General features: G+C 39.4%; 1 protein-coding gene across 11 annotated transcripts in view; it reads right to left on the reverse strand.

The window, feature by feature from the left end:
• spag17 (sperm associated antigen 17) overlaps positions 1–16,371 on the reverse strand; it is a 287,464-nt gene that overhangs the window by 155,217 nt on the left and 115,876 nt on the right. For all 11 annotated transcript variants that reach the window (XM_072260331.1, XM_072260332.1, XM_072260334.1 and 8 more), the window contains 2 exons: positions 11,903–12,057; positions 4,997–5,199 (listed from right to left, as the gene is read on the reverse strand). In XM_072260331.1, coding sequence (XP_072116432.1) covers positions 4,997–5,199; positions 11,903–12,057 — 358 coding nt within the window. The remainder of the gene's footprint in view (positions 1–4,996; positions 5,200–11,902; positions 12,058–16,371) is intronic.

The raw sequence follows: 16,371 nt of genomic DNA on the forward strand, positions 1-16,371 counted from the left end.
TTGGAGGGTACGGCCCAGATCCAGGTCAGGCACCCTGGGAGCACCCTCCTAACCTGCCAGGAAATATGGTCAGGCAATCATCATGGTCTCCAATTCCTTACAGTCACACAGTGAAAATAGAAACATTAAGGATTTTAGCATCTAACGGCTTACAATTAGGAATATAAAATTGATATTATGCCACATCCTTATCCACATTTCCTGATTTTGCTTCATTATTTTCTGCAGTGGGGTTGCAAGCAAAATAAATTAAATGAGTATATTTTTTATACAATCCTATATCGATGTGGTAATATCATGTGGTCATTTTCCACTATTACTACCTAATTACAAACATCAGTTATCACACTGATCTGCATTTTGTGTTCAAAGTCGGGGAGGGAGGCTAAGATGTCTACGCTGCAATGTCAAGAAATTCCAAAAATTAAATTATTTCATTAGAATATCTATCATCACATATCATCCAATAACAGTGATAACACTGAGATTGGCATTGGCACTCTCTGTTGCTGTACTTCTGTTTTACCAATTCCTGGCAGATCCATAATATGATTGGACAATATTAGTATCCTGAGCTTCAAAATCTGGAGACCTAGGACTAATAAATTTCATTTACAGTACCTGACATCTTTTCATAATCCCAGCACATCTGAGACTGTTTTCCAAACAGTTAAGCACCATCAGAAAATCTAGAGGAGGCTTGACCCAAATGCAGAGCAGCAGAATTGATTTAGCAGTGAGTGATAACTTCAATAATAAATGCAAAATAAGCAAGCCACGAGAGGGGCACAAAACAAGGGAGATGGATAATTAACATGACAAGGCAACAAGGTAACTGAAACCTAGGCGCAACTGGTTGAGGCTGGCTGGTTCAGTGGGTGAACAAGGGCTGCTTCTTCTTTTTTTGTTTTATGGCAGTTGGCAACCAGTTTTTCAGTGCATTACCGCCACTGCTCCAACCAAATATGTCCTGGAGTTCTCTACTTTAGACAATCTAGCTCAGCCTGCAGTTCTCTATTAGCATCACTCTGTAGTTGCAATTCCTTGTGAATGCTTAATGCTCTCATTAGATAATGCCACAAACTGCTATTCTTCCCTAATTTTGTCACGTTTTCATGTTGTTGCATTACCTCAATTACATTAATTTCACCTACATCACTTGTAAGACTAAAATCATCTTGTTAAAGAATAGTAATTATCACATGTTATACTTTTAAAATTACTGTTTTTCCAAGTCTATCTGCTTTTTCAGGTTTTCCTTTTCTTGGATCATAGCCTGCAGTTGTTTATTGAAACCTCGGAGTTCTTCTTCATTTGCTTCCATGTTTTCATTTTATAATCTGAAGGTAGGTAATTCACTTTGTAACAAATTCCTTTTCCTTTTGTATCCATGTAATAATTTCCTCCATTTTCCAATCTCTTTCCAACTCACAGTTGTTCTTGTCAGGTACTTCTATTTGTTGTTGGAGTTCTGCACATTTACCCTGGGCTTCAACAATCAAATCTGAGGATTTTCCTTAAGTTCTGAAACATATTTGACCATTTGCGATAAATATACTACCATTACGATTCCATCTCCCCTGCCTGTGAACTGTTGGATCTTCCATTCAGCGTTTCTTTGACTTCTTTCCACCTAATTCCTTTAATACCAAGATACTTTTCTGCACACTTGACTATAATTTTAATTTTTTCAGTTCTTTTGCTTGTTTGCGCTGAACAATTAATCGCATCCACCATAAAAAGTACAAAATCCTTTCTACTCACTAATAGTGTATCCTTATTTTTTATATTACCAGCCCTCACAATTCACCAGTTTATTATTCCCTGTATTTGTTTGCTTGACAGCCTTTTTTTCATCAAATTCTTTCACTGCCTCTGCATAACTGATTCCTTGAGTTACTTTAACATATTGTATCTCAGCTTCTTGCTATAAATGCGCCCTCGATAAGCTGCGCTGTGTTCCTTGCCACAATTGCAGCATTTCAGCCTAGCTCCCGCTTCACATTTCCCATATTCATGTTCTCCAGCGCATCTCCCACATCTTTGTTTTCCTCTGCAAAATGCCGCAACGTGCCCGAATTTCTGACATTTATAGCATCTTAAAGGTGGTGGTATATATATATTCTAACTGCATAACACATTATATCCTAAGTAAACGTTAGTCAGCAATCTCTCTTCAAAGTTGATCATTACCGCCAAACTATCACACTTTTTCCCATTTCTTGTAACTTTCAAATGTTTGGCCTCAATAATTTTTGCTCCTTTTATGTTCTGTTTAATCTCATCCATAGTAACTTTTGTTGGTATCCTCGAAATAACTCCTCTAGTCCACTTTCTATTGTTGGGTATTGAGCATTGTACTTCTTTGCCATCTATTTTACTTAATCTTATCACTTTGCCTTGCTGAGCACTATCCCGACAAATCACTAATAGCAATCCATTTCGTAAAATCTTTGCTCTTTTAATCTCGCCTATAATTTTGTTGAGCATCTTCGTCAAACGAATCAGGTTCCAATCAGCAATTCGCTTAGTTTTGTAATTGCTTTTATCTCATCTTCTTTCCATTGTTTTGCTGACTCCTCTGAGTTTGATATCCCGTACCTCTTTCTTTCCTTCCTCTTTCCCACCTACCTCCATCCCTAGTTCACTTCCAGTCTCACTAAAAACTTCCTTCAACAGCTTGGCTCTTTCCTTGATGTTCTCTCTCTCCGCCATTTTCCAATGTGCTCCACAATCAACCTCCAGGCAGCCGTGAACAAGGCTGTGAATGAGAGCTGGTTTTAAATAGGCTGCAGGTGATGAGTTGGAAATGAGTGACAGGTAACTCCTGTTAGCTGGGTACAGACTGGGAGATGCCTGCCTGTGCAGGCCTGACTAGCACTGCTGGATGTAGAGTCAATGATATGAGGAGGAATATTGCAACCACATTTTACCATGCAAGGTGCAACAAAAAGTACTGGGAAAGTAACCAGATAATCTTGAGAGATTGCAATTTGGAGGTCTAGAAAATCTTGGAGATACAGCATGAATGGTAGGGTCCTAGTCAGTATTGATGAACCGGACCTTAAGAGTACAAGTTCATAGATCTTTAGAAGTACAGGTAGATACTGGATGTCAGGCTTCATTAGCTGGGGCACAGAATATAACACAAGGCATGTCATGGTGCCAACTTATAAAACTTTGGTTAGGTCACAGCTAGAATTTTGCTATGCAGGTATGCTCACCACACTACCAGAATGATGAGAATCTCCTCTGAACTGAAATGGTGCAAATGGGATTTACTCAAATGTTGCTCAGATAAAATGGTTCATTTCTGATGAGAGACAATAGGTTGTTCTGTTTTACCTGGAGTAGTGGAGGTTTGGGGGGGGGGGGGGGGGGGAGAGGAGGTGTAACCTGACAGAAGTATAAAAATTATGATAGATAGTAGTAAGGGTATAGTAGTACATTTGGATTGGAGGGTTGTGACTAGTGGTGTCCCACAAGGATCAGTTCTGGGACCTCTACTTTTCATGATTTTTATTAACGACCGGGATGTGGGGATAGAAGGGTGGGTTGGCAAATTTGCAGATGACACAAAGGTTGGTGGTGTTGTAGATAGTGTAGAGGATTGTTGAAGATTGCAGTGTGACATTGATAGGTTGCAGAAGTGGGTTGAAAAGTGGCAGATGGAGTTCAACCCAGAGCAGTGTGAGGTGGTACACTTTGGAAGGACAAACTCCAAGGCAGAGTACAAAGTAAATGGCAGGATACTTGGTAGTGTGGAAGAGCAGAAGGATCTGGGGGTACATGTCCACAGATCCCTGAAAGTTGCCTCACAGGTGGATAGGGTACTTAAGAAAGCTTATGGGGTGTTAGCTTTCATAAGTCAAGGGATAGAGTTTAAGAGTTGCGATGCAGCACTATAAAACTCTGGTTAGGCCACACTTAGAGTACTGTGTCCAATTCTGGTTGCCTCACTATAGGAAGGATGTGGAAGCATTGGAAAGGGTACAGAGGAGATTTACCAGGATGCTGCCTGGTTTAGAGAGGATGCATTATGATCAGAGATAAAGGGAGCGAGGGCTTTACCCTTTGGAGAGGAGGAGGATGAGAGGAGACATGATAGAGGTGTACAAGATAATAAGAGGAATAGATAGAGTGGATAGCCAGCGCCTCTTCCCCAGGGCACCACTGCTCAATACAAGAGGACATGGCTTTAAGGTAAGGGGTGGGAAGTTCAAGGGGGATATTAGAGGAAGGTTTTTTACTCAGAGAGTGGTTGGTGCGTGGAATGCACTGCCTGAGTCAGTGGTGGAGGCAGATACACTAGTGAAGTTTAAGAGATTACTAGACAGGTATATGGAGGCATTTAATGTGGGGGGTTATATAGGAGGCAGTGTTTGAGGGTCAGCACAACAATGTGGGCCAAAGGGCCCGCACTGTGCTGTACTATTCTATTTCATTTGCAGTTATGGGAAGTCATCATGCATTTCCAAGTTTACATTCTCCACTATTTTTTTTCCTGGATTATGTGGCAGCTCCTTTAAGCTCTAATATTCCTTCTTGGAAGCTATACCTTTGATTCCAAACAGTATACCCTCTACAGGTTAAACTCCTGCAGCACTTCTATGAGTACAGAGCACATTGCTATCTTTTTAGACATGTTTTAGGAGATAAATTAATTACTTCTGTGAGGGTTGTGAGAACAACTTACCAGTTAAGTGGTATATATTTTCCTCCAAACACTATGTCCAGATGGAAGAGTTTTGTAATTGGGAGTCCGGGGTGGGGAGGGGGGTGGGGGTAAAATCACTCAGACCACAAGATCCTAATGATTCTCTACCTTCAAAATATTGTTATTAAATCTCCATCATTATGTACTCAACACCAATTTGTCAGCAGAATGAAACAATAGTAATATTGTTTTCTTTTTTCAATTATTAATTTCTCATTTTTCTATTGCTTCTTTTAGTTTTAGAATTAAAATTTCATATTAGCAGATGGTATTACATACATCGAGTTTTACTTGCTGAAGCATCTTTTCCTTTCTTTGGTTTCTCAGAAATAGTTACAAGTTCTACAGGTACTTCAGATGGAGTTATTTGTAATTTCTGGGCTTCTAGCTCTTTAGCTGCCATTTCCTCTTGATACTGGACGACTTCTTCTTCTTCTACCACCCAGTCTGAGATTAATGAAGCAACATGCTCCAAATAATTTCTGGGGGAATAGAATAAAATAATATTAAAATCATATCCTATTTTGAATTTTGGATGAGCTTCATTTAAACTGTTTTAAATTCCTGTTCATTCTCATCTCTAACATACCCCTCAAAATTAAATAATAAAATTTTCAATGCTGTTCATGAAATGCAGATTTTAGCTTAACTATTTCTGCAACATTCCGGTCTAATTTTTAATATCTTCATTTTTCCCTTTCAGGGTTCTTTTGAAGACCGTGACCTGGAGTTACATGCTGACCTCGGTTCTTTACGGGAACGGGACCCATTCTCGGGGTTTCAGGACTGGCCATTGTTCGGCACGCCAAGGGTTCAGCCTGAGAGTCCGGCTCGACTTCGGAAGCCTGAGATCTCAAGGCTCTGGAGACAGGCGGATTGAGAGTTGGTGTCATGACAGGAGACTTGTGTGTCGTCGGGGGAGTCAGGATATCTGATCTGCTGTGGGCCCAAAGATCTGGGATCTTTGCAGTCTTTGGGCACAGAGCTCAAAAAAAGCAACGTAACAGACTTTTTAACATCATAAACCAGTGAGTTGTTTGTTATGTCTCACTGGGAAAATAGAGACACCTTTTTCTCCCTTATTAGGCAGAGAGAGAATCTGTGGTATGTTGAATGCCGGGTGTAACGTGAAGTCTTTGGGGTAACTACAAGTCTGTGTCTTTGCTCACACTTGAATGCTTGGTGATGGGGCCGATGCTTGCTATTTTTTTTTTGCCAGTGGGGGGAGGGGGGGGATTGTTGCTCACTGCCACTTACGCTTTGGGGACTTTGGAGTTCTTAAGTTTTTGTCATTCAATCTTTGGGGCACTTCTCTGTTTTCATGGATGTTTGTGAAGGAAAAGCATTTTGGGATGTATATTGTATACATTCCTCTGACATTAAATTGGACCTTTTGAACCTTTAATTTGATTCCTGCATTTACAGTGTGGATAGTGGTGGGAGGCAGAAGTGAATGCTGGAATCTAGCTGAAATACAAAGGTCTATTTAGGTAAAGTAGAACCAGTAACAACACTATACAAAATGAAGACCAAACAGATGCCGCCAAAGGCCTGATGCAAGAGAGACAAATCAAGAACTTCATCTTTCAGAATCAGGAACACAATCCTTCGAGGGGACCCACCAAGGAGCAGAAAATCAGTACCAAGCAAAATGTAATTTTCAGCAACCATATCCCTTGAATCTGAAAGAAACATGTTGCAGAGAACTGGGAATGTGATTGCAACAAATGTTATCCAACTCAAACATGTTGGAAATTGGAGGTTAATTGGATGGAATTTAAACATTATGGATCAATTATATATGCATAAATGAAGTCTAATGAGTCTTAATCCTAGTAGTCAATTAAAATTAAAACATTAAAACAACCAGCCCTATACTGGATCATGTATTTTTCAAGCATCTGCAGAGATCACTCAAACCGGTAGTAGGCTTGTTAGAGAACATAAAACATAGAACTATTGACCACAGGAGACCTTTTGCCCACGATGTTGTGCCAAATTAAGCTAATAACACCGAATCCCCTCTAGCTACGTATGGTCCATATCTGTCCATTCTCTGCATATTCATGTGCCTATCAAAGAGCCTCCTAAATGCCTCTAATGTATCTGTATCCACCACCATTCTTGGGAAGACATTCCAGGCACCCTCTGTGTAAAAAATTCTGTGCTACTCATCATCTCCTTTGATCTTTAACCTTAAATACATGTCCTTTCTTATTCACCCTGGGAAAAACAGACACCTTGGAAATGTCTACTCCATCTATGCCTCTTATAATTCTATGAACTTCTATCAGTCCTCCTGTCAGTCTCTGCTGCTTCAGAGAAACCTGCAAAAGTTTGTCCAATATCCATATTGCATATACCCTCTAATCCACACAGCATCCTGGTAGAACTCTTCTGCATCCTTTCCAAAACTTCCATATCCTTTGTGAAAGCCTCTTTGAAAGCTTTCCATTCTTCCTTAACTGTTCTACCATATAGCCTATGTTAGTCTATATTAGCAGTCTCCTCCCTCATCCCATGGTAGTCTCCTTATTCAGGAATAATACACTGATATTATGCCTAATCATAATAGAGTAGTCGTCCCTGTATTAGATTGATCCCTATAATTGTTCATATGGATTTCCCAGCATAAATAATGGGGAATTGGCAAAATTTTACACCCTGTACATGGGCTGTCTTGAAGATCTTCATTGTATGTAAAAAGGCAATGTTACAGAGGTTGGGAACATAAATTTGCAGGTAGACTGGGAAAATCAGGTTGGGACTGGAATTTGTAGAGTGCTTGCAAGATGGCTTTTTAGTACAACTTGTGACGGAGTTCACGAGAGAAAAGGCAATTCTGGATTTGGTCCTGTGTAAGGAACTAGATTTAATTAGAACAGCTAAGGAACAATGGAAGACTTTCAAAGATATTTTTCCCCACAGAGTTCAACAAAAGTATATTCCAATTCAAAGTAAGGATACTAGAATGGGGAAAGCCATTTTTGGATAACTAAGGAAATCAAAAAAAGCTTATGCATAACAAGATGCTAAGAATAGCAGTAAACTGGAAGACTGGGAAAACTCTAAAAAGTAACAAAGCATCACCAAGCAAGCAATAGGGAAAGAGGAACTAGATTATTAAAGTAAACTAGTGCAAAATACAGTATAAGATAGTAAAAGTTTTTATAATTTATAAAGCAGAAAAGGATTACTAAAGAGAAAATACAGTAGGTTCCTTGGAAGGGGGAATTAATATTGAGTAATGAAGAAATGGCAAAGACCTTGAACAACTATTCTGTGCCAGTATTTATGGAGAAGGTTACATCTAACATCAAGGCGAGGACCTCGATACAATCACTGTCACTAAAGAGGTAGTGGATGAGCAAACTTGTGGGCTTAAAGGTAGACAAGTCCCCTGGTCCTGATCTGATGCATTCCAGGGTACTGAAATAAATGGCTTAACAGTATAACTTACTGTTTATGATAATTTAACAAAGTTCTCTGGACTCTGGTCAGGTCCTGGGAGATTGGAAGACAGTGAATGCCATGCCACTCTTTCAGAAAGGACATAGGCAAAAGTTGGGTAACTGTAGGCCATTTAGTTTAATGTGTATATTTAGGAAAATGCTTGAAACAACTATCATTAAGGAAGAAACAGCAAGGCATCTGAATCAAAGTGTTCCATCAGGCCGAGACAGCATGGATTATGAAGGGCACATCCTATTTGACAAACCTACCGGAGTTATTTGAGAATATAATGAATGCAATGGATAGAAGGGAACACGTGGATGTTGTATACTTGGATTTCCATAAGGTGTTTAATAAGGTGTTCATAAAAGACTTTCTATAAGGATGTATGGAGTTGGGGATAGTATATTAGTATGGATAAAGGATTGGTTAACCAATAAGGCAGACAGTTGATACAAATGTTTGTTTCTTTGGTTGACAGTCAGTGGCAAGCGGAGTGCCACAAGATTTGGTGCCGGGCTCACAACTAGTCATGATATATATTAATGATTAGAAGACTTAACCAAGTGTAGTATATCTAAGTTTACTGATGTAAGTAAATTGAGTTGAAAAGCTAATTGTACAAAGGTTTCAAAGAGCCTGCAGAGAGATACAGATAGGTTAAGTGATTGGGCAAAGGTGCAGCAGATGAAGTACAACATTGGTAAATGTGAAGTCATCCACTTTGGAAGGAAAAATAAAAGATCAGATTATTATTATTTAAATTGTGAAAGATTGCAGCATGCTATAGTGCAGAGAGACTTAGGAGTGCTTGTGCATGAATTACAAAAGGTTGTTTTGCAGGTGCAGCAGGCTATCAAGAAGGCAAACAAAATGTTGGCCTTCATTGCTAGTGGGAAAGAATTTAAGAGCAGGGGGATTATGTTGTAACTGTACAGGGTAGTGGTGAGGCTTTCGTGAGGAAGGATATACTGGCTCTGGAGCTGATACAGAGGACACTCGTTGGGTTGATTCCAGAGATGAAGGGGTTAGCCTTTGAGGAGAGATTAAGCCACCCGGGCATATAATTACTGGAATTCAGAAGAATAAGAGGAGGTCATAGAAACAGGAAATTATGAAGGATAAATAAGATAGAGGCAACTAAGTTTTTTTACTGATGGTAAGTGAACCTAGGATTAGAGCAATAGATTTAGTATGGAGATAAGGATAAACTGCTTTTCCCAGAGAGTAGTGATTCTGTGGAACTCTCTACTCAGTGAAGCATTGGATGCTGCTTAATTAAATAGAGTTAGACAGATTTTTGCATAACTGGGTAATGAAGGGTTATTGGGAAAAGGCAGGTAGGTGGAGCCAAGCCTATGGCAGGATCACCCATAATCTTACTTAATGGTGGAACAGGCTTGACAGGCCAAATGGTCTACACTTGCTCCTATTTCTTATGTGTTTATGTTCTTATTAGTTTTAAATGGAGGGAATAGGTGCATAGTACTGAGATAATTACACACAAAATGCTTTGAATTTATTTAAAATATTAAGATATTCCAAATGCTCTACATTTTAATTATTTTGATGTCTTGAATATTTCTGACATCAGTAACATCAACTACCGTTCCCCCCCCCCCCAGCCCCTCCATCTTCACTGTTGGTTTCAGCAGCCAAGTAGTTTCAGCTGTAACACACACAAAATGCTGGAGGAGCTGAGCAGGTCAGGCAGAATCTCTGGAGAGGAATAAATAGTTGACATTTCAGACCAAGACCCTTCATCAGTCCTGTTTATTCTTCTTGGTAGATGCTCTGACCTGACAAGTTCCTCCTTCATTTTGTGTGTTTTGCTCTGGATTTTAGCATCTGCAGAAACTCCTGTCATCGTGCTGCGTCCTGCTGGGAGAAGTGCGTGAAGCAAGTCTGAATCTGTCACTATTGATCTCAAATTCTGAGCTATTAATATTCCAAATCAGACTGTTTTCAGCTTCAGCTGAATATTTCAGCTTTGCCTAAATGCCTGTTTATAACAATTTTTTTAATCAATTATCAAATACATGGTATGTTGGGCCATGTAAAATTAGGTTACTGTACAGAAATGATAGAACAGATATATAGGTTTCCCCCGCCATCCGAAGGTAGAGCATTCCTATGAAACGGTTCGTAAGCCGAAATGTCACAAAGTGAAGAAGCAATTACCATTTATTTAGATGGGAAAATTTTGAGCGTTCGCAGACCCAAAAATAACCTACCATGTCAAATAACACAAAACCTAAAATAACAGTAACACAGTAAAAAGCAGGAATGATATGATAAATACAGTCTATATAAAGTAGAAATACTTTTCCATAATCACTACTGCATTGTTTGCCGAAGCGAAAATCTCACGCAAGCACTGTTTACATCGCCTCTGATCTGGGCCAACATTTACGTGTGGGGTGGCACCTAATTAATTAGCATGTTTATTTCAGCTTTTTTCTTAAAGATGTGTTGTGTGCCTCCCGGCTACCGCTGCATTCTCCGCGAATCGGTACAATATCTGTCCGCGGCCTGGATGTTGGGGTGGTGGGACACTGGGGTGTCATCTCGTCATCTGCTTCCATTAGAGCAGGCAGCTCATCTTCTCCTACGACTGCCCGCCTCGATGTCGAAGTTCGTTGTCTGCTGTGGAAGGCTTGCTTGACTGCTGAGCCCCGCGCATTTTTCTATCATACAATTCTTTGTAAGGACTCAAACCATCTTGCAAATATCCCGTAAACCTATGTACCCTTTCAAAATTAAAGTCGTACTTTATCATTACTCATTTGGTTTTGACTGTTATCCTTTCCTCTTCCAATTACATCAGCTCTTCATCTATCAGTTCTTGGTCATGGGATGCCGAAACCTCTTCAACATCATCTTCCACAATCCAAATTCACATTGTCCTTACTTCATTCACCACAATCCAAACGCTTAATTATGTCTAGTTTTATGCTAAGTGTAACACCCTTATGAGCTCTTTCAGGCTTTTCCAATACCTCAGAACTCATCTTGCAAACAGATGCTCACAGGCACGTGTTAAAGCAATGCCGGCAAGAATGCCCTTCTGAATCTGGGGGAGAGCAGCTGCTCGGGGCCTTTTATCATGCGCTGATTTTTTTTTTGTAACAGTGAAAACACCTTGTTAGCGAAAACAGGGTACTAATGTAGGTCTTTCGTAACAGTGAGGTTTCGTAAAGAGAACGTTCGAAAAGCGGGGGACACCTGTATTAGATCAGGGGTCAGCAACCTTTTTGCCTCTGTGGGTCGGATCGTGTACTGATGAGCAGACTGTGGGCCAGATAAATGCCATAAACTTGAAATATGGGAATTATCCATTTAAATACATCGTTATGTTTTGCCTTAAATTAATGAATAACGCATGCTAGAAAATGATTTGTGATAGGGTTGCCTACCCCTGTACTAGATGATCAGCATTTCTGTTCCATTTCATGTAATTAATGTGCCACACAAGATGATTGGTTGGCATAATTTCACAATCTGCACTTCGATAAGCCTTGTTAATAGGATATTTGCAAATGAATAAAAATTTCCAGCCTGATTTGAAACCATACAGGATATACTGCTGTTCACAAAATCTGTATAGGTCATAAAAAGCATTATTCTATCCAAAGCTTCTGTATAATACATTTTTGATCTGTTTAAAAAAACTTTAATTTAATACCCAGCACATTTCAGCTAACCAGAAAATTAGTCTGTGGGAGTACACACCTGAACCCAACATCAGAGTGCAGGGCTGTTTTCCAAGATTGCTTACATTGGCGTTGTTCATTCATGGGATTATGTAAGACCAGAAGCGTAGAGTTGTCCTGTCTGTGGTAGTATGTATCCACACATCTATAAAATGGCACAGCTTCCTGAAGAACCTAAAAATATACACACTCATGCTAATATTGATAAAAGTAGAAACAATAGCTGTGAAAGTTTATATAAATTAGTCTTTTGATCGGTAAGTTTGTAAATGACAAAAAACTCTCAGCAGAGTAATGAATAACGAGGAGGTTTGCTTAAAAATTTGGCAGGATATAGATCAACGTGGGCAGAGAAAGGGCAGATAGGGGTAAGTATGAGGTTGCACTTTGGGAGATCAAATTTAAGAAAATATACTGTAAATGGTAAGACTCTTAACAACATTGATGTACAAAGGGAGCTTAGGATGAAATTCAATTCTTTCCTGAAAGTGACAATTGGATAGAATTGTGAAGAAGTGTTCTTGTCCTTATTAGTCAGAGAGTTGAATATGAAAGTCAGCAAGTCATGTTACAACTGTATAAAACTTTAGTTAATATACATTTGGAATACTGTGTATGGCTCTGCTTGCTACATAATAGGAATGATGTTGAAGCTGTGGAAGGTGTAGAATAGATTCTAAGTTCAAAGTAAATTTATTATCTAAGTGCATATACAACCATGAGATTCATTTTCTTGTGGGCATACTCAATAAATCTATTGAATAATACCATAATAGACAGGTAGTAATCAAGATGTTGCCTGGATCAGGACAAACTTAGATTGTTTTCTCTGGATTGTTAGAAGCTAAGGGGAAACCTGATAAAAGAACATAAAATTATGAGAAGCATTGATGGGGTAGGTGACTTTTTCACAGGATGAAATTGTCAAACACTAAGATAAGGGTTTGAATGTTTAAAGGAGATTTATGTGGCAAGATTTTTTTTATATACACACACACACACACACACACACACACACACACACACAGAGTTGCATATATCTGGACTTTGCAGGGTAGATGGTGGAATCAGATGCAACAATATTTAATAGGCATTTAGACAAACATATGAATAGGCAAGGAAACAAAGGGATGTAGATGATGCGCAGTTTACATTGCTATCAAGGTACGCATACACAACAATGACTGAAAAGCTGTTCTATGTTCTAAATGATGCCAAGTATCAACAGTTTTGATTTTTGTACAGAACATAAAAATTCTCTCTTCATTCAAGGTCAATACTAATTCTTATTTTATGAGTTGATATTCTCCCAAATAGCCATACAAATGCTAAGCTTACACTATAAGTATCAAAGGATACTAAGGTATACTCACAAGTTGTAAAAAGGCAAAAATACATAACTAATACATACCATGAGTAGTTTTGAAGCCTATGTCATATAATGTAATTTATGTTCATAGTATGTATTAGTTATGTATTTTTTAAGATGTACATTGAATTCCTTAATAAACATCATGATCTACTTTAGTTAGAAAGAGCAAGATTACAAAATATTTAGGTCTTCTCATCAAAACAAAAAATGATTTTTAATAAGTGTAGATGACATAGGACAGTTTTTAAAGACTTTTACATTCAAATAATTTTTCAGTATTCTAACACAGTATCAATACTTTCTATGCTGAACTTGGAAGATATTTAAAAAAATACAAGGGTCTCCAAGTAGAAATGCTGAAACAAGGTATATAGTTCTTTGAATTAGTGAAAAGAATTGGTGTGGTGAGGAGGTTGGGGGGTTTGTGGATTGTGGAATTCACCTCAGTGTCAGCTTCTTTAATTACTGTGAAAAATATTGTAGAATAGCTCAAAACACTTTCTGTCCAAAAACTTCACTCAAATAAGGATGTGGAAGCTTATTACTTGTAAATTTACTTCCTTCCAGTTCATTAAGATCATTGCCTTAAATGGAGTGAAGTCCCTGCTATTCAATATGGAAAAAAAATTAAAACATAGGAGAATCAGTGGATGTTGTGTACTTTGATTTTCAGAAGGCTTTTGGCAAGTTAAGAGCCTATGGTATTATAGGAAAGATACTAGGATGGATAAAGCATTCGCTGATGGCACAAGGCAAAGAGTGGGAATGAAGGAAGCCTTTTCTGGTTGACTGCCAGTGACTAGTGGTGTTCCACAGGGGTCTCTGTTGGGTCTGCTTCTTTTTACATTATATGTCAATGATTTTGATGACGACATTGATGGCTTTGTGGCCAGGTTTGTGGATGATACGAAAATAGGTGGAGGGGTGGGTAATGTTGAGGAAGAAGGGGGGCCGCAGAAGAACTTAGACAGATTAGGAGAAAGGGTGAAGAAGTGGCAGGTGGAATACAATGTCGGGAAGTGTATGGTCATGCACTTTGGTAGAAGAAATAAAAGCACAGAATATTTTCTAAATGGAGGGAAAATTCAAAAATCTGAGGTGCAAGGGAATTTAAGAGACTTCGTGCAGAATTCTCTGAAGGTTGACTTGCAGGTTCAGGCGGTGGTGAGGAAGACAAATGCATTGTTAGCATTCATTTTGAGAGGACTAGAATGTAAAAGCAAGGATGTAATGTTGAGGCTTTATAAGGCACTGGCACGGCCTCATGGAATATTGTGACCAGTTTTGAGCCATTATCTAAGAAAGGATGTGCTGACATTGAAGTTCAGAGGAGCTTCACAAGAATGATTCTGGGAATGAAAGGGTTACTATATAAGGACTGACTGTAGCTCTGGGTCTGTACTCCCTGGAACTCCGAAGAATGAGGGAGGATGCCACTGAAACCTATTGATGTTTCCTACGATGGGGGGGGGGGGGGGGAAGAAGAGAGAGAGAGAGAGAGAGAGAGAGAAGAGGGGTCTGGGACCAGAGGGCACAACCTTAGAATAGAGGGACGTCCATTTAGAACAAAGAGAAGAGAAGGAATTTCTTTCGCCAGAGTGGCAAACCTGTGGAATTCATTGCCACAGGCAGATGTGGATGCCAGATCACTGGGGATATTTAGGGCAGAGGTTGATAGCTTCTTGATTAGTCATGGCATGAAGAGTTACTGGAGCTGAGAGGGAAATGGATCAGCCATGAAGAAATGGTTGGGAAGACCTGATGGGCCAAATGGCCTAATTCTGTTCCTATATCTTATGGTCTTAAAATGTTGGTTCTAACAAATCAGCATTAAGCTCCTAAGTTAGCATGTTTTATATGTGGAGAGAAAATTTAGTGAAGCTGTAGATGTGAAGGGACTACACTTTCCACTCAGGTCATCTCCAGTTTCACTAAGTCTTAGCTTGACATTACAGTAGATACATGACAGGATAATGTCTCTTTCTGGATCTCCCTGTTTTCATTTCAGAAGCCGGATTAGTGAGATGTCAATTTCCATTCCATTTTCTCTCCCACATCTCCATTACATCGATTCTAAAAATGAGGCTTTTCACTTAAATATCTTAATGTTGTATTCCTTACCCTCTACTATCATTTACAGAATCCACATCTCATCCACTCACCATACCTCTACTCTCATCCCTCTCGCCTCCTAGACTGAGCAAGGTTAGGATTCCCCTGGGTTTCACTGTCTATTTCACTGGCCTCTGCATTCAACACATATTTTGTAATTTCTGATTTCTTCACAAATTTCTTCCACCCAGCCTTACCTTCATCTTCCTTCTCATTTCAGCATTCCAAAGGTACTGTTCCCCTCCTGATTCCCCAGTCCTTCCATCTCCAACAATCATTTCCCTTCTCACACATGCAAATATCGGAGACAAAACACCTGCCCTTTTAACTCTTCACCTTCCACCATCCAAGAACCAAACAGACCTTCCGAATGAATGTGTTTCACTTGCACTTCTTCCAATCTAGTGTATTATATTCAGTGCTCAGAATGTTGTCTTTTCCAAACACAGATTGGCTGATCACTTTTCAGTCCACAGGGCAAAATGAATTGTCCGTAACTTTAATTCTTCATCCCAGTCAAACTTTGGCTCATTTTAACATTGTAGGCTAAAGATAGGTCAGAATGCAAATCTAAGCTGCAACACCTCATCTTCCATCTGGGCACACGGAACCATCAGTTTAAAAAATAAACATAGAACAGTACAGCACAGTACAGGCCCTTCGGCCCACAATGTTGTGCCAACCCTCAAACCCTGCCTCCCATATAAGCCCCCACCTTAAATTCCTCCATATACCTGTCCAGTAGTCTCTTAAACTTCACGAGTGTATCTGCCTCCACCACTGACTCAGGCAGTGCATTCCACACACCAACCACTCTGAGTAAAAAAACCTCCCTCTAATAACCCCCTTGAACTTCCCACCCCTTACCTTAAAGCCATGTCCTCTTGTATTGAGCAGTGGTGCCCTGGGGAAGAGGTGCTGGCTATCTGCTCTATCTATTCCTCTTATTATCTTGTACACCTCTATCATGTCTCCTCTCATCCTCCTTCTCTCCAAACAGTAAA

This window comes from Mobula birostris, chromosome 6, assembly GCF_030028105.1.
Source record: "Mobula birostris isolate sMobBir1 chromosome 6, sMobBir1.hap1, whole genome shotgun sequence".
Taxonomy (NCBI): Eukaryota; Metazoa; Chordata; class Chondrichthyes; order Myliobatiformes; family Myliobatidae; genus Mobula; species Mobula birostris.